General features: G+C 34.1%; 1 protein-coding gene across 1 annotated transcript in view; it reads right to left on the bottom strand.

Annotated features, from left to right (window-relative positions):
* Positions 1-251: 251 nt before the first annotated feature.
* PIP4P2 (phosphatidylinositol-4,5-bisphosphate 4-phosphatase 2) overlaps positions 252-25889 on the bottom strand; it is a 46137-nt gene continuing 20499 nt past the window's right edge. Inside the window, exons 4-7 of the mRNA XM_032249550.1 lie at positions 25379-25502; positions 14869-14921; positions 2585-2675; positions 252-1760 (exon numbers count right to left, since the gene is read on the bottom strand). Coding sequence (XP_032105441.1) covers positions 1617-1760; positions 2585-2675; positions 14869-14921; positions 25379-25502 — 412 coding nt within the window. The 3' untranslated portion in view covers positions 252-1616. The remainder of the gene's footprint in view (positions 1761-2584; positions 2676-14868; positions 14922-25378; positions 25503-25889) is intronic.

The raw sequence follows: 25889 nt of genomic DNA, 5'->3' as shown, positions 1-25889 counted from the left end.
ATTATTCAATATGCAATGCTGTTACAACTAGTTAACCATAGGAAAAGAAATAAAATTATTTTATACCTAACATCAAATACATTAAAATTGGATTTAAAAACTGTATTTTAAAAATAAAGCCATGAAAATAGTACAAAAACATAAATGAATATTATTTAAAAAATTACGTATATTTCTAAACATGGAAATTTTACAGCAAGATTTCAAGACAACTTCAGAAATGACATTATTTTTAATGGAATAAAACAAGGTAATTTTTGAACAATAATCTTTATTAGTGTATTTTTAAAGGTACATATAATCCTGAGCTAACACATTTATACATTTGTCATTTACTCTTGGAAGTGTACATGTATTTTCCTCCAAATTCTGGGATGAGTACGTCTTTATACTAATCAGTAACATAAATAGTTTAAAATGTTAGTCTTATCTCTGGAATCACCAATTAGTTTACTCAGACGATCTCACTGTCTAATTTGACTACATTTAAAGACTGTAGAACATTTGTAATTAAGCAATTTATTTTTCAAAACTGCAAAGATGGGCAGTGCAGGAGCTGATTCCATAAATTTCAATGAATTCTTAGAAAACTACGTTGTTCTTCTTCTCTGATCTAGTTTCTTGAATAATTTGGGTAATTATCTGATAAGTTACCTTTGAGGAGAATAGTAAAATTACCTCCAATTTCAATTATTTTAGCTATTGTAAAATGTCATAAGCTTCTTCAAATGTAAGTACAGTAGTACATAATTACCTCAATAAGAAAAATGTACCATGATTTAAGGAAAAGGGGCACAACCCAATGTAAATATATCTTTGATTAAATAGTTAAGTATTATAAAACATGTAATGATAAACATTAAATTCCATAAATCCAGACCAGATCTTTTCTAACTGGTAAATAAAAAGACAAAAATGAAAGACAAAAGTCCTGTGATCTTTGAGAAAAGACATTTATCCAACATCTCCAACTGTGGACAAATAAATATTCATTCTTGTATTTTAAATTACTACCAAAATATTGTATCTTTCTACAAACAACAAAAACAAGCATACAGTATCTAGAAATGTTTTTTTCTCTGTCAAGAATGTCAAGTCTTTGAAGGTACACTAAATTTTTTTCCTGAATAAGGTCACTATAATCTTAGGTTAAAGTTACAGTAAGCAGTTCAAGCAAAATGCATATTGCTTAGGTATTAAGCAAGCAATTTTGATACTGTTTAATTAAAATGTAAGTATAAATGTGAAACTATTGTAGAAATATTTATAAACACTTAGGAATATTCACATATCAGCAAGTAATGAAATAACTGATTTTAAAATAATGAAAGGGTGTGAGTAAATGTAATGTTTGGTAACAGATCCAAAAATATCTATAAGAGATGTAAAAGAACATGAAAAAGCTTTATTATTACAATTATGAAAACCTAGCAGCAAAACAATTTGCATATAATGTAGTGCAATGAGCATTTGTTCATAAAAGACTCCCAAAGTCTTGAAACTATTATGTATAAACCAGAATGGAATCCATTAGGATAAATAATTTAAAGATGCCCAGAGTAGCTTACCAAGAACTGCTAGACACTCTCACCTGCATCACTGAAAAATAAACAAGCTTATGCAAAACTGTGTTCTGGATAACTGACTCTTATGGCTCCCCAGTAACAAGCTCGGATAAGGCAGATCAACCCTAGGAGATAAGCAATCGCCCAAGAAACATAGGTTGCTCGAAATCGCCTTGCAAAATCTTGGGTGCCAACCTAAAGTAAAAAGCAATATAAAAACAAAAGATTAGAGACTTTAAGAAAATATCTTCTTAGAGCACTTGTATCAGCTTACATGTGATTTTTATGAAACAAACCCCCAGACTGAATACACAAAGTCCTTATAAGAGTAGGTGTATCTGTTGACAAAACTGATAGACCATACTGCTACTTATATTAACTATAAATGTTATAAACAAGAAAGCACACTAAGATATGTTATCTCTGAAAGGAATTTAATTTATGTAACTATCATGAGACACAGTAGGACATTGCTAATAATAAGGGACTAGCTGTACTGATGAACAAAGGAGAATGGAAATGGCCGCAAAAGAGATTATCTTCCTCTTCTGGTATAATACCCATGCTAACTGCTTAGCTCCAGGCTCCTCTAAAAATAAGGCATCTTCATATTGGTGATAAATCTCTGCTTGATTTGGATAAAGAGAAGAGTGGTTTTGCAGATCTCCGTAGCTGAAGGAATGTTGCTTTGAATATACGATACCCCATAGCTATGCAAAATTAGTTCTGGCAATAAATTAAAAAAAAAAAAAAAAAGGGCTGTTGCTAAATAGATGATAAAGTCTCCAACAGTAAGGACTCTTGGAGGGATCCAAAGCCACCATTTCACCTGGATGGACGTTCCATTAAAAAGAGGTCCATGGATTGGGTTTCTGATTGCTCATAGTCATTCAGAAGCTTCTAGGCCTGGCATGCCAAGGATGCAGCCTCTTCAGGGATCCCTGAAGGTTGTCCCAGGCCTCAGACTGACTATTGATAAAGGTGAGAGGACAGAATTCTAACACCAAAGTAATACTCACAGTTAATCCTACTCCAATTAAAATACATATTATTCCAATTGTAATATATGCACAGCAGCGTCTTCGTGGAAGCGCACTACCCACTGAGGAGCTGCAAATTCATGAGAGCACAGAGAACATTTACATAAAAATTCACCATTTCATTTGTGTAAGTTCTTATCTATGGCTTTGGTAATATTACTTTATATATTTTTTATTAATTGCTTCAACTTTATAGACAAGAACGTGCATTAAACACATCATTTTTAATGGATGACAAAATTGTTCATGGTGAATTTGTGATATTATTGTGGCTTTAAACAAAGTTCAAGCCTTGGTTATTGATAATATCAACAGATATCCACCATAGTACCTAATAATCTCCTAAGATAAAAATTTATTTCCAAGGAATCTACTTCAGAATGGAAAAAGAGCTATCTTACGAATAGTATTTGATTTTTTTTAGCAGTTAAAATAGTATGTGTTTAAGGTTAAAAATTTAGAAAGTAGAATGAAAGAAAAGAAAGAATAAAGAATAAAAAGGAAAAGAAAAATTTCCCTATATTCCCAATATATAAAATAGTCATTCAATATTTTGCATACTTTCCTCTAGTCAATTTTGTACTTTACTAATATATAGCATGAACTTTTCCCTCTAATATTCTCAAACTAAAATTCTGATGGATGAATATAACATAATTAACAAATTTTCTACCATTGTACATTAAAGTATGTTGTTTATTATACATAATGCCAACAAAGCAGCATTTAAAACCAGTGTGCTTATTTTTAATCATTCTTAAAATTTTTAAATTTAGAATTAGGATTACAAATTAAAGGGATTTAACTTTTTGAAGTCTGTTTAATATATACTGCCAAAAACTTCCATTTGCTACTCAAATGAAATTCTAAATCTAATGGTATTATCCCTCTCAATTTCTAATTGTGGTAATTTTCAAAATGATATAAGTTATAGCAGAGATCAGTAGCCAAATTAGCACTTTCTTCTCTGTCTTAACATACATATATTTATTACTATATACCATATGCAAGGTATCGTGTTAGTGAATGACACATAAGTATCTGGTTTGCCTTTGTATGGCCAGTGTCAAGATTATACCTAACACATAATAACCTTTCAAAGAATGTCTGATGAATAAATAAAATACAGAAACTCATCACTTAGTAGACACGATTTAGAAACATACTGTTCGAAATAGGTTAATTTTGCATACAAAATTATTTCCTTTAATTTCCGAAATTTGTTGCAAATATACATCATAAATTTTCCTGGATACTTGAGCCCAAACACAAACATCTGGATGACCTGGGAACCACCATTAATTATTGTATTGTACAGCTTGCTATCTAGAGTTACTATGGCATGTAGACTCATTGCCTTTCTGTAATATTTAGCCCCAGCCTATTTTTGGTTCTAACTTCTATGCATCCACTAGTGGGTTTTCCTGCCTTATGCCTCACAGCTGGTGGTTGTTTCTCATCACTGCCTGTGTATCTGCCTTAGGCAGTTTGTAATATACCATTCATTAGAAGCCAACTAAGCTTATTAGAATTATGTATTGAACAAGCCAAAAGTTTCTAAGTGACTATTAGAGCAGCTTTTCTGTGAGCCAAGAGAATACAGTTTAGTACATTAATTTCAGTGCCTAAATTCTGCTTAGAAAACCCATGCTCTTTTCCCTCACTCAAATTGTCACTACATCTGAGAAATCTTCTCAGAAAAAAAAAATAACCTACTCCTACTCCACAACTCAAGTGCCATCTCCTTACAGGATAAGGCAATTATCAACAAGTACTTATTGGATCAATCGTAAACTCTCTTACACATTTAATACATATGTGGTATCTACATGCAATATATATTACTGGTACAAAAACAGACACTCAGACCAATTGAACAGAATAGAGAACTCAGATATAAGGCCACACAAAACTATCTGATCTTCAACAAACCTGATAAAAACAAGCAATGGGGAAAGGATTCTCTATTCAATAAATGGTGCTGGGATAACTGGCTAGCCATATACAGAAGATTGAAACTGGACTCCTTCCTTATACCAGATATAAAAATTAACTCAAGATGGATTAAAGACTTAAATGTAATCTATAAAACTACAATGACCCTGGAAGAAAACCCAGGCAATACCATTCTGGACATAGGAACAGGCAAAAGATTTCATGATGATGACACCAAAAGAAACTGCAACAAAAGCAAAAATTGACAAATGATATCTAATTAAACTAAAGAGCTTTTGCACACCAAAGGAAACTATCAACAGCGTGAATAGACAACCTACAGAATGGGAGAAAAGTTTTACAAACTATGCACCTGACAAAGGTCTAATATCCAGCATCTATGAGGAACTTAAATTTACAGGAAAAAAAAAAAAAAACCTTAAAAAGTGGGCAAAGGACATGAAAAGACACTTTTCAAAAGAAGATATACATGCAGCCAACAATTCTTTTGTTTTGTTTTGTTTTTGAGACGGGGACTTGCTTTGTCGCCCAGGCTGGAGTGCAATGGTGCAATCTCGGCTCACGGCAACCTCTACTTCCTGGATTCAAGAGATTCTTCTTCCCCTGCCTCCCCAGTAACTGGGACTACAGGTGTGTGCCACCACATCTGGCTAAGTTTTGTATTTTCAGTAGAGATGGGGTTTCACCATGTTGGCCAGGCTGGTCTCAAACTTCTGACCTCGTGATCTGCCTGCTTAGGCCTCCCAAAGTGCTGGGATTACAGGTGTGAGCCATGGTGCCCTGCCGTGGCCAACAATTCTATGAAAAAAGCTCAACATCGCTGATCATTAGAGAAATGCAAATAAAAACCACAATGAGATACCATCTCACACCAGTCAGAATTAATATTATTAAAAAGTCAAAAAATAACAGATGCTGGCAAGGTTGTGGAGAAACGGGAACATAACATTTAGAAACCCAGAATACAGAAGTTTAAAAAGAAGTTTATTTCTCTAGCATATAAAACTTGAAGGTAAATGTACAGCCTACTGTTAGTAGTCAGCTTTATTCCCTGATTAATTGGTATTGCCAAACTCTACACAGGTAACAACATTCCTGCCACAGTTGCCTTTTCCACTTAATTCAATGAGGGGAGAAAAAACCAAGATAAGCAATTTTTGTCTTTAAGGAGAGTATCAGAAAACTGTACTCATCACTTTTGTTCACATTCCATTGGTCCTAACTTAGACACGGCCACATTATCTGCAAGACAGGCTAGGAAATGCAGTCTCTAGATGGGTGACTAGTCAAATTCAGAGTTCTACTAGTAAAAGGAAGAAGAAAACAGCAGTTTCTGTTATTTTAATTAATATTAATATTATTATTTTAATGTTGGTTAGTGTTTGCCTTGTATGTCTTTTCCTTTGGTTAATGTTTCATGCTTATATCTTTTTCTATCCTTATACTTTTGTACTCTGTTCTAATATTTCATGTATTCTCTCTTCAAATTGTATATAGGGGTTCTTACATCTAGTCTTATCCTTTCTGTTAAGTTTTTTTTTTGAGAAGGAGTCTGGCTCTGTCACCCAGGCTGGAGTGCATTGGTGGCACGATCTTGGCTCACTTCAACCTCCACCTCCTGGGTTCAAAAGATTCTTCTGCCTCAGTCTCCTGAGCAGCTGGGACTACAGGTGCACTGCCACCATGCCTGGCTAATTTTTGTGTTTTTAGCAGAGATGGGGTTTCACCACATTGGCCAGGCTGGTCTCAAACTCCTGAGCTTATGATCCACCCACCTCAGCCTCCCTAAGTGCAGGGATTACAGGCGTGAGCCACTGAGCCCAGCCTCTGTTAAGTTTTACTAGCAATATTAGTCTAATGGTATGCTTGGACTATTTCTGACATCGTATTTTGGCTTTCTACTATTCCTGTGTTTTCTGCTTTTCTACCTTTATTTCCAGACTCTTTCATATTGACTGTTACTCTTTTATTTCATTTTCCTATTATTATTCTAAAGTGTTACAATTTATTTCATTCATTTGGCAGTGGTACTTAAAATTTTAACATATATATCTTTTAAAAACTAAAGTCATTTAGTAAATCCACCTTCCTGATAAACACAAGGATTTTAGAAAATTTTAACTCCAAACATTCAACTCCCATCTTAATGCTATTGTTTTCCAGTATTTCAGTTTTGTATTTTTGTTTCTTGAAATTTATTAGCATTAATATAATTGATATTGTTGTTTTTGATATTTAATACAGTCAGTGTTTCTGGTGAATTGTTACAATTTATTGTTTTACCATTTCTTTCTGCATTGCAGAAATTTCTTCTGGAATATTTGTTCATATTTCTTAGTTCATCATTTAGCAGTTTTTTTTAGTAAGAGTGCCAGGATGGTAGATACACTGGGTTTTGTTTGCTTGTTTTTAGATTTATTGGTTTTGCATTTGAAAATATCCTTATTTTACCTTCATAATTCTTTGGTGGTTTAGATAGGTGTATAATACCAGTTTGACAGTTAATTTTTCTTAGTGTTTTTGATATATCTTAAAACTTGTTTTCTGGCTTCTATTTTTGCTGTTGAGACATTTGCTGACAGAACAGTTGTCTTTTTCATATTGAAAATATGCCTTTTGTCTCTCTGCTTTTAATTACTATTTCTCTTAGGTTTTTTTTTTTTTTTACAATTTCACTGTAACACATTTATTTATCCTGCTTGGCTTTCTCTATTCTTTTTGAATCTAAAAATTCATATCTTTCATAGATCTGAAAATTCTTTGAGATTATCTCCTAAAATGCCCTATCCCATTCTTTATTTGTTCCTTCTAGATCAGATATGTATTAGGCATCTTAATAATATATTTTCTGTTAATCTTACATTCATCTTTGTCTCTCTATGCTGGATTCTTGATAATTCACTTACCTCTATCTTCCAATTTATAACTTTAGTCTTCTCCTTCATCTGATCTGTTCTTTATCCTTTACAGGCATTTTAATTTCTGTATTAATTTCTAGAATTGCTATTGTTTATTTCTATATCTGTCTGGTTGTTTTTTTTTCAATTTACTACTTGAGACAATTATAGATTCACAAGCAGTTGTAATAAATAACACACAGAAATATCACGTGCCCTTTGCCCAATTTCCCCCATAGTAAATCTTGCAAATTATAATACAGTATTATAAACAGGATATTAACATTCATATAATCCCCCAGTATTCAGATTTCTCAGTTATATGAGTATGGATTTGTCTTTAATTTTATGCAGTTTGTCACATGTTTAGGTTCATGGATCTATTACCTTAGTCAAAATAGAGAACAGTCTATCACTGTTTAAGGATCCTTTTATAACCACACCCTCCTTTCTGCCCACCCCACACCTTCTGCCTGCCACACTATCATTAATCTGTTCTCTATTTCTGCAATTTTGTCATTTGAAAAATGTTACATAAATGAAATCTTGCTGCAGGTAGCCTTGTATGGCTAGGTTTTTTGTTTTTTGTTTTTTCTCAGCATAAATTCAATTAATCCAAGCTGTTGCATGTGTCACATTTGCAATAATCATGTATATGTTTTTGTGAGTTACCTGGTAATTTTTAAATAGTCTTATTTGTTTTCTCTTATTTTTATTTTTAAAACATCTTAGGCATAGTTTTAACATACTCTATATCTAGTAATTATAAATCTGAAGTTTTTAGGAGTCTAATTATGCTGTTTGTTATCAATGTTGATTATGTTTCTGGAATCTTGTTTCCTCCTGTGACTAGTAGCTTTTTTTGAAAACTTATTTTGGCAGCTATTAATACAAAAAAATCTTTGCATGGATAGTTTAGGGATGCTTTACTCCACACAGAACTTTTATTTGCTTTTCTCAGGCTTCTTGGAGTGATACCAACCTTAAACTTTTAAGTTAGCTTCTAGAACTAGGTTTTCCTACATCTGATTTTAAGTAATATAAAATATAAACCTAAATTCACTGTTATTATGAATTTTTTTCTTTGCAATCTTCCTTTTCTGGTAAATTTCTTTTTCCTGACCCACTGTTTTCTAAGGGAAGTGCACTTTAAGTACTTTATTGAGAGGGGGTAGTATTCCAACCCCTCTACCTTGTGTGAGGCCAAGGCCTTTTCTCACATTCTTTACTGAACGCTGAAACCCAGGCTCTAAATCCCTAGTATTGGCAAATACCTTTAGGATAGTCCTGGTTGTCATTTCATCTTCATTTTTGGGCCCTGAGAATTTTTTTTTTAACTGTCACATGAGCTGAGACATTTAACTGTCACATTTTTTAAATGTCACATGCATTTAAAAGAATGGTTTTTAGTTAATTGGTTTTTCATATTACTGGATGTGAAAGTCAAGGGCATATTCAAAAATGTGGACAGTGAATTTCCAAGATGAAAAGACCATTCAATGCTCCCAAAAATCTAACTATTCACTCTTTAGATTATTAACCTTTCCCTTCATAAAAACACCTTATGAAACACTAGGATTATAAAGGATACCTGGAAAATACTAGTGTAGCTAGTGCTACAGGAATTTATAAGGGAAAAATGTGCCGAACAATGTTCTTTACATTACAATTTCAGACAAGGCAGCCAGGAAAGGCTTTATTACATGAGACTTAAGGGTAGAGTAAACTGTGAGTAGATGTGGGAATAAGTCATTTCAGCTGATTATATAAGAATTGTTCAGGTGTGAAAAAAGAAAATTTGTTCAAGGAACAAGCAGCAGAACAGCCTTTCTGCCACAGAAGGTTTCTACAGATGAATAGTAGAAGCAAGGGAAGTTTCAGCTAATATTTGAGGTTAAATAGGTGTTTTTCAGTTAGACAAGGGTGAGGAAAGGAGTAGCTAGCCCATTCTAGGCCTCTCAGAATAAGACTCAGGAACAGAAGAAAGGAACTGCATAATATGTTTATGAAAGTAGAAGTAGAATTTATTGGGGCAAGGAAATAAATAGGTTGTGTGTATAGAGGTAGAATAAAACAAAGATATCGTAGAAAGGTTAGGCAAAGACTTAAAGTTAAGTTTGGAGTTTGATTTTGGATTTTATCCAATGGGATGATAGTAAACCATATGGTATATTGATGCCAATAAGTAAAAGAAGTCCTCAGAATAATTTATATGCAACTAAATATACAAACCTAAAATAACAATGGAAATTATACCTCTTCAGATTGTGCAGGCTACAACTTACACAACTGTATGCCACAGCTATGAATTTGGGAGCCACTAAAAGATTTGATGCCAGAGAATCTAAAATGATGTATGCATTTAGGAACTACTACTCTAGTAAAGGAACAGATAATTGCAGGATTGGAGGTCATGAGATAAGTTAGAAAACCAATGCAATAATAGTCTTGGTGAGAGATACTGAATGCATGAACTAAAGTAGAAATCATGAGAATAAGAGGATAGAATTAAAATGTCAAGGGATAGAATTGATAGGATATTACCATTTAAATACAGAGAATGATGAAAAATATACTCATATTTCTAGATTGGTCAATTGGACAGACAAGATAACATTCATTAATATAATATATTTTTCTAGAAATAATGTAGGGGGTGAAAAAGGAAAACAAAATATATTTATTAACACACATGGGAGATTAGTTTGCAGAGTAAGGTGGAAATGTTGGGTCAGGTTGTGTTTGAAATGACCATGAGATACCAAGTTAACTCTAGGCTAGATAGTGAATAGAGATAGTATATTTACATCTGAAGCTCCAAAGAAATATCTGGAGTCATTTAATGGCATCTAAATGACACAGGAACATAAGAGAAAACCCAGATACAGTATGGTCAAGTTCCATCTTTGGAAAATAACAAAATTTAACAACTTGGAAGAGAAAATAAAGCCAACAAAGGAGAGTTGTGAGAAGTGGGAGAAACCCAGGAGAAAGCAGTGTCTGGAAACCAAGAAAACAAACTTTAAGGAAAAGAAATCACTGTATAAGTCAGGGTTCTCCAGAAAGACAGAACCAATAGGAGATAGTTGACAGATAGATAGGTATATAAATAGACAGAGAGACAGAGAGACAGACGGATGGATAGATAGATAGATAGATAGATAGATAGATAGATAGATACATTAGATAGTAAGAGGCAATTTATTAAGGAAATTGGCTAATGCGATTAACAAGGGTGAGAAGTCTTGCAACAGGGCATCTGTAAGCTGAAGGCCCTGGAATGCTGGTAGTGTGGTTCAGTCCAAGTCCAAAAGCCTCATCATCAGGGAAGCCAACTGTGTAATTCTTAGTCTGAGGATGAAGGCCTGAGAAGCTGAGGGACTACTGATCTAAGTCCTAGAGTCCAAAGGCCAGAGATCCTGGAGTTCTGATGTTCAAGGACAGGAAAAGACTGTCCAAGTTCCAGAAGAGTGAACTTGGACAGTGCCTTTTTTTTTCTCTTGGGCCCCCAGTCAATTGGATGGTGCCTACTCACATTGAGGGCAGATCTTCTCCACTCAGTCCACACACCTGTCTCCTCTAGGAACACCCTCAGAGACATATCCAGAAGTAATGCTTTACCATTTCTTTGTATATTCCTTAGTCCAGTCAAGTTGACACCTAAAATTAATCAGCACACCCAGGATGATCAATAGAACGAAATTCTACAAAGAAAACAAGCAAGATGAGAACCAAAATATTGGAATTTATGATTAGGATGTGTATTTCATTACAGCAAATTCAGTGGCCTACAGGGGACTGATGACTAATTGTCCAGAAAGAATAGGGTGCCATAATTATATGAAGGCATAAGCCTTGGAAAGAAGAGACCTGAATCCCTCAAGAAGAGAAAATGAAGTGAGCATGGATAAAGACAGGTTTACAAGTATGAACAGGTTTACAAGAATTCTCTCAAAAATGAGAGAATTCACAGATAGCTTCAATTATTTTAGAGAGATAGGAGGCAATTCATTGGATGAGACTTGGAGAGCTGGGGTACTGAGGTGGGGATTTAGAAGGAATAGTAAATATCTGGAGATAGCTGTTTTGGGAAATGGGGAGAGAATCAAGGACACTTTGGAATATAGAGCAATTTAGATAAAGTATAAAGCTACATGTTTGTAAAGAGCTGATCAACACAGAATTTTTTCAACTCTCAGTTATCTTGGTAAGAAAGGGAGAAGCCATGGCTATATTGATCTAAGATTGCTGATTTGAAAAGCAGATAGATGGAATGATGATTAACCAATCTAGCAAACCAAGGATTCCCTATCTAATACATTCAAAATGAATTTATCATCTTCTGCCACACACATTTCTTCTAAATCCTGCATTTCCTGTCTCAGTGAATGGCTCTACAGCCTCTCAGTAATAGAGTCATTCTTGACCCCAATATCTCTCTCTCATCCCTTTACATTCAGTCCTATCTATTACATTTTTTTTTTTTTTTACTAATACATCTATACTCTGACTTCTTTGTACCTTTGCACAGGTAGCTCCTTCTATAGTGTATTATCCCACCCTCTTTTTCACATAATTCTCACTCATCCTTTATAACCTAGTTCATATATCACTCCCTCCTGAAAACCTTCACTCATAATCCCTTTCCCTCTAATCTGGATTAGGGACTCTTCAAAGCAGAGCATTTTGGTCATACCTCTTTCAAAGCACTTAAAATTTTACAGTTATTAATTATTCTCCCCACTCTGCCCACAAGACTAAATTCTTTTAAGGCAAGATTTTGTCTTTTATTTCAAGCAACCAGTACTTAGCACAGAATTGTTTGTTGAATTAATGAATAATTATAAAATGTAGCACTAAATGGCAAAATAAAAGGTTAATAACACTTAAGAGTAACTCCACTATTGTTTAAAATGGCAGGAAGTGATTCAAAAAGGAGGACATCAGTGATGTAAAAGAAATGATATTCAGTGACAATTGTCATGATTAAATCAATGTCTCTACTAGTCATAGGTACACTATAACATTTGCACAGAAACATAGCCCAAACTGTATTTCAGAATGCTACAAGTACACCTTCATTCTGGCAGTGGCCACAAGCCACCCAATTAAAAGAATGACATCACCTTTAGCTATCATAGTACTAGCTACCATATGAGTAAGAAACAGCAAGATGAGAAAATGCCCCTTAGTCTTTGGAGCAGTCCCACACATTTTGTGAGGTAAGCACATAACACACTTGTTTCATAGTAATAAATTTAGCAACTTCTGTAACTTAAAACTAATGTTAGTATATTCGTGTTTAAAGAAATAAAACTGTTTCAGAATCTTAGTCCAAAAGATCACCCATTATTTTGTTATGAAGGAAAACATTCAAAAAGCAAAGAAATTCAGATGCCAGCTAGGAGAGTTCACATGATAACAGTACTGGCACTCAAATAAGTAATGAATGCTCCAAGTCCTCCCATGTTTAGCATGTGACTCCAATTCTACCAACCTTCCTCTTAGAATAATGTTGAAGCCTATGTATTCCATGTGAATGTCTATGTAAGTTGTTCCCTAAGTAGTTGATACAGATTCTTCTTCATATTAATACACTGTCTTGTGATATTTTAACAAATCACAGAGTAGTCAGACATTCAATACTTCTTTATTAGTAGTAAAAATATTGCCATTGTAGGAAAATAATTAACCAACCAATTCCCTTGAGCAAAATCCTTAACCTCTCTTAACAGTTTCTGATTTGTAAAATTACAATAATAATCCCTGTATTATATGACTGCTGTAAAGATTAGCTAGTGTATATGTATATATAAACCAACTATCACTCTGATTAGCACACAGTCTGTTAATCACAAGAGGTCTCTGCTGGGCCAGGCTCGGTAGCTCATGCCTGTAATCCCAGCACTTTGGGAGGCCAAGGCGGGTAGATCACCTGAGGTCAGGAGTTCGAGATCAGCCTGGCCAACATGGTGAAACCCCACCTATCTTTTGAGAATTGTCTGTAAAGAAGTTTTTCTTACAGAGCTATATTTAGTTAAAATCAGATCTAGCAGAGATAGAGATATTTTGTTATATATATTCTACTTTTCAATTATTTCCCCACAAACCATTCTTGGGATTTTTCAACTTTCAATGTAGATAAGGTATTTATATCCTACTAAGGATCACACAAATTAAAATATGAATATTATATCAAACCTCTTATTTTCAATAATAAAAATTGAATTGTCTAAGAATTCTAGTTTAACTTACTTTGCTTAATTTATAATTCATATAGATGAGGATAACAATAATTTTTAAATTATAATTTTATTATCAAAATAGATGCTATGCAGAAAAGAGTTAACACAGCAGGCCCAAGACTTCTATCCTTACAAAGCCCTGCTTGCAAGGTTGGCCCTTAGCTGGCAACTAGAAATTTAGATTTGGGGAGAATTCTCATCATTCCCTAACTGGTAAAAGTGGCTTATTATGTATAAATTATTTGTGTAAACAGTATGGTTTATGCTAGACACAAACTCCATTCAAACAGGAATTTGGAATTTTGGTGTGTGCTAGGTAGTAAGTGCCAATGGAACCAGCTCCAGTAGAAACTTTGGGCACTGAGTTTCTAATGAACCTCCTGGTAGACAACATGGTACATTCGTGGTAATAATTCACTGCTGGGGTACTTCACTGGGAGGAGCCCCTTGGAATCTTGTCCTTAGTTTCTTCCAGACTTTGCTCCATGTGACTTTTCCCCTTGCTGATTCTGCTTTGCATACTTTTGCTGTGATAAATTATATCTGTAAGTACAACTATATATTAATTTCTATGAGTCCCCGTATAAAATAAAGGAACCTTGGTGTAGTCTTGGGACCCCCAACACAGATGCCATAAAATGTCTTTAATCAAAATATCTTCAATTATTTTCCATTTTATATTGTCATGTTATTTTCATTAGGTACATCATTTAGGAATAGAGAAAAATAGGCTAAATAGTTAAGATAGACAATTATATAAATGTTGCCATCAGTAATAATATTATTAGGCAGGAGATGAAAAAGGCCAGAACAATTTTAATTTTCTCCTAGATTGTAGCCCATTTTATAAATGTAAATTTTATATTATTTGCAATAGATTATAATCTTTTAACCAAGTTACTGATAATCTTAGCAATTTTACTTTTGTATACTAGAAATTGATTTCCCTTTGGAGAATGATACTTAAGCCTAATCATTTTAATTTCATAATGGGATATATTTGTTTTAGGATGTCTTCTTTTTAGTCTTACAAAGCATAAATATATTGGCATGCATTCACTTCACAGCATGTCTTCAAATCAGAATCTACTTAAGTGAAAATTCTGAACTCTTCAAATTTTTCTCAAGTACTTCTCAATAGTATTTCCAATGGTAGGGAACTTACATTTTTTTGCAGTGTGGGCATTTTGCCAGAGTGTTGAACCTCAGTTCCATCCACTGTAAAATAAATAAAGAGAGGAATTGAAAAGAAAAACAACTGAAAACTATCCAATCTGATAAGACATTTCTGTTCCTTAAAATGTCATCAGGGATCACAACAGAAGCAATCACCTTCTCATGGTTACATGAGCTTTTCCCTCCAACACTTCTCTCCCTCTCTTAAAATATAGTTTAGGATCTTCCTCTGAAACAGTTCCCATGACTTTTCCAATGCTTTGACGCAATCTAGGTTTGCTTTACATGAATACTGAATGTAATACCGTAATTGGGGTCATCTTGTTCAGTAAGTCTCAGTTCACTAACAGGGAATAAAAACATATTTCATATATCATCAAAGTTATTTTTCCTTTAAGTATTGAAGGCTGGCCTTTCAAATACCTGAATATTTAGATTCATTACTAAAATTAAACTATTTATTTTACACAAGAAAGCCACCAAGTATGTAAACTAAACAAATTAGATATAGGTAGAACTAAAGTCAGGAACTGTTTCTTGTTGTCATTCCTTATACAATATAACAAAAACACACTGTTTAGTACAGTTTTCTTCCCTGTAAATGTAAGTAATAAATGTGCCACCTTCCTCATAGGAGTGTTATTCAGATAGCTGAAATGACTTACTGGTCGTAGATAGTTTTTGAAAGAATATGAAATATAAATTTAAAGTAAACCTTTATCCCATGAAATATATTTTGTTGACTTTATAACAATCTTCTTCTATCTTGTTTGCTTTTCTATATACCTCCTTATAAAGGGTATATTTCCTTGATAGATTTGGGGACATTTATTTAAGTACTTTGGCAGTTTGTCATCAAAACAACTTGTTTTTATTAAAATTGTTTCATTTGGGAATCTAGGCCATTAATTTTTCTCTTCAGAAAGCTCAAATTCTAGTTACAGTAGGGTTTCAACTTGTGCATATTCAAATGTTTTCCACACAATAGAAGATAGCTTTTAGAAAATATCTGATGCATATTTTTTCTTTTATGATTAGATATCAGAAAAGAACATATGAATTTAAATTTCATAGACTCCTTTCTCCTCATTTTTATTTCAAATCTCATGAAATTTAGTTAACCTTGTTATGATCTCTCTCAGTCACAACAGGAACATAGAGTCCCAAGATAAATAACAAATAAAAAAGAAAGAAAATTTCACATGAATGTTCACTCTCTTTACAAACTGATTATTTTTTAACAGCTACAAATGTCAAACCAAGGGCACTTATTTTTCAAACAAGAGCAAATATTTCTTTCCTTACTTACAATGAGAAAGTTACTTATTGTAACAAGTTGATTTATTTTAAAATTGCTCTTAAGGTAAAAATTTTTGAGTTAATGTGCTAAGGCAGATATTAATATAGATTTCTACAGAAATAATACAGAACATTAAGCAGTGGAAGAATATAGAACTATTATGAAGTGCTTTTTTATGTTTCTGTAATAGGCTTAGGATAGTTAGTGAACTTCTAATGTCATTTCAAATGTTATTTATAAATAATAAATTTAAGTTTTTCATAGTTAAAAGAGCAAACTGGTTTGAGAAGGCAATTGTGAAACCTTTGAGTCAAGAGTAACTCAAAATCCAAGACTTAAGGCTAACAGACTGACATAGGAATTCCAGTATTTTAGATGGCCCCTAAGGAGACTGTTTAGTCCAGTGTTATCATTTTATAGTGTTCTTCATTTTAGCACAAATTATGCATGATAAATCAATAACTAACAAACAGTGGAGACTTTATTCTGCAGTTCATATATTACATTGCCAGCAATCTACCATATCTTTTGTTGTTGTTGTTGTTATCTGCAAGTATTTATTTAAATGGAGCAAACTAAGAAATAAAAGCATCTATTTTTAGAGTAAGGTTCTTAGAATCTATTCAAATGAATACCAATACCTATTCTTCGGAAAATAAGTTGAGTTAGTACTGTTTTCTCATCTAAAATCTGCCTCTGGATTCTTAAAATTTTATTGCCAGACCTTAAAGTCTCATTAGACAAAAAAATAAATAAATAAATAAAATCCCTTATTTCTGTCAGAAAGAGTAAAAGCAACTTCTCTAAACTCCAATCATTTTTAGTAAAGATCTTCTAATATCTGACTTATTTCTAACTATTCTGTAACATGTAACGGATAAATTTAGTTTCCCCAAGATATATTTTGCAACTAATCTTAGAAGACTTGTAAAAAAATAAAAAAAAAACTGTATTTCCTAAAACTAATATAGTACCTTACTGAAATATGTAGATAGATAGGTATAGGCAACTGGTAACACTTTGAAATATGTTCAAGTTAAAACTATTGTCCCTTTCTGCTATGGCACCCATTTGTCCTTGTATACAGATGAAAAAAATCTGACCCTGCCTGAAGTTACTAAATTGGCCCACTTCAGGACAAAGTTTGAACGAAGTTGTGTTGGCTTTTATTGAAGAACAACAGCCCTCAGTTAGTGTTGATTGACAAAGTATCTGGATATGCCTTTCATCATCAACAGAGACCATGGGCCATTCAGAAATGTAATAATAAACTCTGCTGTTCAGTTGTGTTAAGAAATTTCTTTGCATTCATGGAGAACAAGCTGCAGGATTTATAGTCATTTCATTCTTCTGGGAAATTATTTTTAAACAATGCCCTTCAAATCACTACTTAGGCTAGATGATCTTAAAATGGTTTGGAGGATAAAAAATGTTTGGACATACAACATAAAAACTCCGTCTTAAATATATACAATGGTATATGCTAAAATTGTTAAATAATATCCTATTTTAAATTCTGTTTAATTTTTTTAATTTTAGTGATTCCCAATGAACATGGAACTCTTTACTCACAATCACCTACTATTAACCTACAAAATGAATGTGCCATTGAATACATCTTGGAAAACGCAAATCTCGCTTTTCTAAATTCATCCATAGTCCCAACTAGGCTGTGAAATGAATAATGTAAATATTGTGAATTCCTAGAAAATTTAACTTTAGCATTATAACATTGATATATTGAAAGATGTTATTATAAACAAAAGGATGCTGTGAGAATATAGAGAACTTAGTCTCTAGCTTGCATATTACTTTAGCAATTTTTTTAATTTGTTTTTTTGAGATGGAGTCTCGCTGTGTTGCCAGGCTGGGATACAGTGGTGCAATCTTGGCTCAATGCAACCTCCATCTCCTGGGTTCAAGCAATTCTTTAGCTGGGACTACAGGCACACACGACCATGCCCAGCTAATTTTTTGTATTTTTAGTAGAGACATGGTTTCACCATGTTGGCGAGGATGGTCTCCCTCTTGACCTTGTGATTTACCTGCCTCAGCCTCACAAAGTGCTGGGATTACAGGTGTGAGGCACCATGCCTGGCCTACTTTAGCATTTTTTTTTCTCAGGTTAAAATATCAAAATTAAATTATTTTTAAGTACAAGTTTTCTTTTTTTATATGATAAAAGCCTTGTCACATGCAATAGTTCTTTTATTTTAATCCTTGGGAGAATTCTTTCTCAAGAGAGAGCTCATTATTTCAGGATAAGTATTTCCTATGTGATCTTTTCAATAAAATATCTTGAATGTTTTGTCACAGATCATATTTTCCTCTTTTCTTTGACTCTGGATAACTCAGAGCTAAGATTCAGCCTAATTTTATCAACTGTATTAGACTAAATATTAGCATACTTATGTTTGACTTCAGGTTATTTTTTCTGCCCTACTTATTATTTTTCCTGATTTTTTTCACATTTGATTTTCAAACCTATTGAACTTAATGCATCTTTGTAACTTATCTCAATTGCTTTGAGCCTTGTAAGCGAAGGCTAAAACAAAGTAGGAAATAAGTAAATGAATTAATCTAGTAATTAACAGTTTGAAGGGCAAATAACATGTTATGAAGAAATCATCTCTAAATACTGTATTTTAATCCAAAACATCTTTTCGTGCTAAAGGATTAAAGTTTTAAATCATAATTACTGTGCTAATATGATAATATGATTCACTTGCCTGCACTGAAAGTTAGGTAAGGAAGAGCCAGCTTTAGAAGTTAGTCGTCTCTGGCTTGCACATTACTTTAGTAATTTTCTTTTGGGAGAAAAATAACTAAATGTATAAATTGTTTTTTAAAATAATAAAAACCATGGCACATACATATCTATCTAAACTCTCAATTTAGATCATTGTCTAGAATTCATTGCCAGATGATTCTAGAAATTAAATATAAACCTTTATAACAATTGTCTTTTTGATTGCTCTTTTTTCCTCATTCCCTTTTCTACCTTATTAGTACAGTCAATTTTCTCCCAAATTCTTTATGCTATTCTTGACCATCATCATCACTTTGCTGAAAAATAAAAGCCAAAATTGTAGCCTTGTGCTTTTTCAGGCTTGTCCGTTTGCTGTCCATTTCTCTATTAGGTTAGAAAATTTCATGAAGGCAGAGACTATGCTTCCTGTTCACCACTGTTTCCCAGCACCTACCTTAGTGCCTGGTATATATTCAATATATATTATTGAATAAATAAAATAATTTTATTTATAATATGGCTACAAGGATTATCCGTGGCAAGTATTTGGAATATAAAACAACAAGAAAGAATTCAAAGTAGCTGTGGAAGGGAGATCTCTGGAAGTAGGTTGAAACAAATCTATATAGAAGATTTTAAAATTGCTTTACTTTCAAAAATCTGTTCACATATGAAAAAGAAAATAACAAATATGCTTTATATATTTAATTTAGTTAATTCATGTAATATCTATTGGTAACTAGAGTGTGTTAGCTTATATTAAATAAAGATATACTGATTTTTATTTATTTATTTTAGAGACAGGGTTGCCGTCTATCACCCAGGCTGGAATGCAGTGGTATGAGCATAGTTTGCTGCAACCTCCAAACTCCTGACCTCAGATAATCCTCCCACCTCAACCTCTTGAGTAGCTAGGACTATAGGTGCTAATTTTTAAATTTTTTTGTGTGGAGGTGAATTCTCTCTGTGTTTCCCAGGCTAGTCTCAAACTATAGGTGCTAATTTTTTTTTTTTTTTTGAGACGGAGTTTCGCTCTTGTTACCCAGGCTGGAGTGCAATGGCGCGATCTCGGCTCACCGCAGCCTCCGCCTCCTGGGTTCAGGCAATTCTCCTGCCTCAGCCTCCTGAGTAGCTGGGATTACAGGCACGTGCCACCATGCCCAGCTGATTTTTTGTATTTTTAGTAGAGACGAGGTTTCACCATGTTGACCAGGATGGTCTCGATCTCTTGACCTCGTGATCCACCCGCCTCGGCCTCCCAAAGTGCTGGGATTACAGGCATGAGCCACCGCGCACGGCCACTAATTTTTTTAATTGTTTTTTGTGGAAGTGGGGTCTCTTCTGTGTTGCCCGAGCTAGTCTCAAACTCCTGGCCTCAAGCAGGGTATCTGGCATGGGATACTGGGATATCAGGCATGAACCACCATGCCCAGCCTATAGTGATTTTTTAAAAAGAAACTTGCTATGTATCCCCACGAAGTATATTTTCTAATTTATATACTTAGTTACTGATTTAATCAATAAAATATAAGTGTAAGAAAGAAGACTTACCTCGTCCTACTAGATTGGAAAAATCCTAGTATTTCTGGCTAAATATAGTAAATTAAATAAATGCATGCATTTCCACTTTTTCCAAACCTGACTAAAATAATAGTAAATGAATTTTGAAATGTATAATACCATAAGGATAAAAAAAGAGAGAATACAGCTTCAAATTTTTGGACAATGGAAAGCAGAATGACTTGTTGAAACTTGACTACCTACAGAGAGATTAGCCAATGACGGCAGACTGTTTCACACTGAAAGACCCAGAACCGGTGAGGTACTGCTGACCCATACTTTTAAAGGTGGAGGTTAGGGTAAGGATAAAGCAGGAGTATTACACTCCCAAGTTCACTGCAAAATTATTCATAAAAACCAAGATATGGAAACAACCCAAATCTCCATCAACAGATGAATGGATAAAGAAATGGTGGGCCGAGGCGGGTGGATCACAAGGTCAAGAGATTGAGACCATCCTGGTCAACATGGTGAAACCCCGTCTCTACTAAAACTACAAAAAATCAGCTGGGCATGGTGGCGTGTGCCTGTAATCCCAGCTACTGAGGAGGCTGAGGCAGGAGAATTGCCTGAACCCAGGAGGCAGAGGTTGCGGTGAGCCGAGATCGCGCCATTGCACTCCAGCCTGGGTAACAAGAGTGAAACTCTGTCTCAAAAAAAAAAAAAAAAAAAAGAAAGAAATTGTGGTATATGCATACAATTAAATATTATTCAGCCTTAAAAAGAAGGGAATTTTGGCCAGATGTGGTGGCTCACACCTGTAATCCCAGCACTTTTGAGAGGCCAAGGCTAGTGGATCACCTGAGGTCATGAGTTTGAGACCAGCCTAGCCAACATGTTGAAACCCTGTCTCTACTAAAAAATACAAAAATTAGCTGGATGTGGTGGCAGGCACCTGTAATGCCAGCTGCTCGGGAGGCTGAGGCAGGAGAATCATTTGAACCTGGGAGGCAGAGGTTGCAGTGAGCCAAGATTGTGCCATTGCACACCAGCCTGGGAGACAGAGCAAGAGTCCATCTCAAAAAGAAAAAAAAAAAAAAAGGGAATTTTTCCATTTGTAACAACATGTACTAATGTACTAACCTGGAAGATATTATGCTAAGTGAAATAAGCCTGACACAAGAAGACAAACACTGCATGATCATAACTATATGTGGAATGTAAAATTGTTTAATTCATAGAAGCAAGGAGTAAAATGGTGGTTGCCAGGCATTGAGGTGGGTGAGGAATGGGGAGATTTTAGTCAAAGAGCACAAAGTCTCAGTTAGGCAGGATGAATAATTGAATGTATAGTATAGTGACTATAGTTAACAACATTGTTTTATATACTTGAAATTTGCCAAGAAGGTAGATATTTAGTGTTCTTACCACAAAGACACACACACACACACACACACACACACACACACACACACACACACACAGAGTAACTATATGAGGCAATCAAAATGTTAGTTAATTTGATTGTGGTCATCATTTCACAATATATACATATATCAAAACATTAGGTTGTACACCTGAAATATACAATTTCTGCTTGTCAAGTATACCCCAATAAAGCTGGGAGAAAAACAGAAACAGAAGTATTGATTGCAAATTCTCACAAAACCAGAAAACCACCCTTCCCCAATATATTAAGAGAAGAATAATTTATTCTGTAGAGAAATTGGACTACAGAGCTTGTGGACCAGGAATACCAGGCAAAGAAGAAGGCAAGAATAAAAAGTTACTCTAAAAACAAAGGAATTAAATTAAAGTCTATTGTCTGAAAAGTGGGTAAGAGCTTCACCCCTATTACCTCTCTTATCTCCTAGAAGGCTGTCTCTCAGACATATCTCCTACAAGAGATTACAGGATCTTTCCCCAGAGAAATCTGCCCTAAAAAAAAAAAAAGACCAATTGATATTATAGCTGACAGCTTTACAAAAAAAGAAGAGGAGGAGGAGGAAGAGGACAAGGAGGCATGGAAGGATAAGGAGGAGGGAGAGGATGAGGAGGAGGAAGTTTTCACCTATCCCCTGCCTGCATGCAGAGAGACTTGAATCAGTGACTTGCTCTTAAATATAGATAAACATCTGCATAAAACTTCTATCAAAATAAAAAAACTAGAAAAAGTAGTAAAAAAAAAAAAAAAGAAAGAAAGAAAGCATGAAGAAGAGCAATATCTCAGAAAAAATATAATTAATAGCCTCAGAAAGATGAAAAAGGAATGCATAAAAAAAAATCAGAGAACAAAGGCTCTGGGAAATTAAAAATTAAGTTAGATCATCTGAAATTAAAATTTTAAATTAAGATTAGGAGATATAATGAAGCAGCTTCCCAGTAAGTAATATAAGAAACCAAAATTAAAAACAAAAAAAAAATGTAAGGGACAATAAGAGGGCCCACTGAATATCCAAATGATGAGTTCAAAAAGACCTTCACTAAGACACATCCTCATGAAATTTCAGAACACTGAAGAAAATGAAAGAGGAAAGAGAAAAAGAAGAAAAAATATGTCATATCAAAAGGATCAGGTAGCAGAATAGCAATTGATCTTCTCATCAACAATGGAACAAATACTTTAAATTTCTGGCAACCTAGAATGGTACACATAGACAAATTACAAAGTGAATGTAAGATCAGATTAAAAATTGCTTAAGAGAAAAGGAGCTCAAATATAATATTTCCCTGCATGTTTTCCCAGAAAACAAAGAGTAGACGTGCTCCATCAGAATGAAGGAATAAACCAAGAACTGTGAGGATGGCATGGGATTTAACACAGGAAAGAGATAAAAGGAATTTTAATGATGATGGTGATGGGAAGAATGACAATTGTGTCGCAAGAAGACTAAATAATAAATTCCTTGTTGCATTTAATTATAATGATAGGCATTTTATAGTTCTATATAAGAATATGAGAAGAATGAATGATTTATACATAGAAAATTAAATCCAAAGGAGGGGGCAGTTGTTTATAAATCCAAGAAAATGTTAAAAGCCATATCATACAGAAGAAAAATGTACCATATTGCTTGGTTTAGCTGTGAACGGAATTTACCTTATCATAAAAATTGTAAACACTAAGTATTAAACAAAATGTTGCAATTCGCCTGTGAGTATGAAAGCAAGGAGAGGAAAATGAGAGGGAAGGCGGTAAGAATGCTAAGTTTCCATCTTGCAGTTTACAAGTTAGTGGGTAATGCCTAAAATTGCTTAATCAAATAGAAAAAGGATAAGCAAGCAATTTAAACAGATAGAAGTCTGACCAACATTGCATAACCCCTTCTCTACTAAAAATACAAAAATTAGCCAGGTGTGGCAGCCTGCACCTATAGTCCTAGCTACTCCTCAGGAGGCTGTGGCAGAAGAATCTCTTGAACCTAGGAGGCAGAGGTGCAGTGAGCTGAGATCGCACCACTGTACTCCAGCTTGGGCAACAGAGTGGGACTTCATCTCAGTAAATAAATAAATAAATAATAGATGTGACTATCAGTAAAGCAGCTGAGTTGAAAGCATTTTGGGAACAGTAACGGGGTCAGCTAGATGAGAAGAAGTCCCATTTGACATTTAGAATTATGTACATAAAGTTCTTTCTTCTTCTTCTTCTTCTTTTTCTTTTTATTTATTTATTTATTATAATTTTTTTTAAGACGGGGTTTCACCATGTTGGTCAGGCTGGTCTTGAACTCCCAACCTCTGGTGATCTGCCTGCGTTGGCCTCCAAAGTGCATGGATTATAGGTGTGAGCCACCACGCCCAGCCAAAGTTCTTTAATAAAAGTAAAATTATAAAAAAAAAAAAAAAGCAAATAACCTACATTTCCTTAAGCTTTTCTTGTCTTAGTAACAGCAGGTTTTGTTTACAGACTCCCATGTATATACTCTGTTAAGTATTTTTCATATTCAAGTTTTAAAGAAAATCTTTTGTCTCCTATGTGGGCTGAACAATTAAAGAAAACCTGTCCTGGAGATCAAGACCATCCTGGCCAACATGGTGAAACCCCGTCTCTACTAAAAATTGAAAAATTAGCTGGGCATAGTGGCACATGCCTGTAGTCCCAGCTACTCGGGAGGCTGAGGCAGGAGAATCACTGGAACCAGGGAGATGGAGATTGCAGTTAGCCGAGATCCCGTCTCTGCATTCCAGCCTGGGCAACAGAGGGAGACTCCATCTCAAAAAAAAAAAAAAAAAAGAAAAGAAAACCTGTCCTTATTCTTCCTGACAGGATAAGTGATTATGAATTTAACTTTTAAAAAAATCAAACTAAGTTTAAGTTAGAAGTAGTAAAACAAAAACTTCTATAGCTTTTTCTCATATTGAATTACTTATACTTTCTTATTCTTTATCTAATGGTTTTATCTAATTATGGGTAACAGTGTTAATTCCCTTTGGTCCAAGAATAATTTTCAAACATCAGAAAATTTTTGATAAATTGGTTTTATCTAATTATGGGTAACAGTGTTAATTCCCTTTGGTCCAAGAATAATTTTCAAACGTCAGAAAATTTTTGATAAATTATTTTTCAAATTTTTCTTGAATCTAGATGCCATGAAGCAGATCTACTGCATGAGATTGTACACTTTGACCTCTGCTGAGCAGGTGAGAGCAGTGATAAGATCCAGCTGCTCACCAAGCCAAGGTACTCAAGGAACTAAGCCTGGGCACAATTTCTCACTGGCCTTCATAGAGAGGATCCTTTTTGCAACTGGACCAATCAGAGGATGTACCTTTTCTAAATCACAAAAGATGCTGTATATCCTAGCTGCACATCTGACTATCTTCCTAAATAAGGCTCTATTTTAATATTGCAATCAATTTGCATTTGGACAAAACCCTAAGACTATGAGCAGTAATCTGTAAGGTCATGACCTATGTTTACAGATTAATGACAAATGTCCAGTGACTTACCAGGAATGTGTTACCACAGTGGCCACACACGACCCTTGTGCCTTCTGGTTGGATTGGCAATGCAGGTTGGGCGGGTTGTTCTTCAGAAATAAGCATTACTGGGCCAAGGTTAATTATGCGTCTACTGTAAAAAGAGAAAAGAAACAAATTCACTATCCCACAAATGGATTGAAAGCAAAACCTACAACATATGGCCAAAAATATGAAATATATATTACTTGTTTTATAAATTAAGTGAATTAAATGCCAAGCTGGAGGCAAAACAGCAAAGAGTAGCAATAGTCAGTTTTTCAAAAGCAAAATATGAGTCTTTCTGTACTTGAGATAGAAACAATATATTATAACATTGGTCCTAATCAGTGGGAACCATTTAACTGCCATTTTTAAGTTTTTATAAGTTCAGATCAGAAAACAATTCTTACCCTTCCCTATCTAGGAAGCCAACTTGACTTAAGTAGAAGGCTATGTTAAAAATATTCTATATCAACAAAAACGTGTGTGCCATGAAGGC

The sequence above is a fragment of the Sapajus apella genome, unplaced genomic scaffold, assembly GCF_009761245.1.
Source record: "Sapajus apella isolate SASKATOON/1434 unplaced genomic scaffold, GSC_monkey_1.0 scaffold3, whole genome shotgun sequence".
NCBI classification, from domain to species: Eukaryota; Metazoa; Chordata; class Mammalia; order Primates; family Cebidae; genus Sapajus; species Sapajus apella.
Note: the sequence above shows the minus strand (reverse complement) of the source record. Positions and strands in the feature narration are given on the sequence as shown.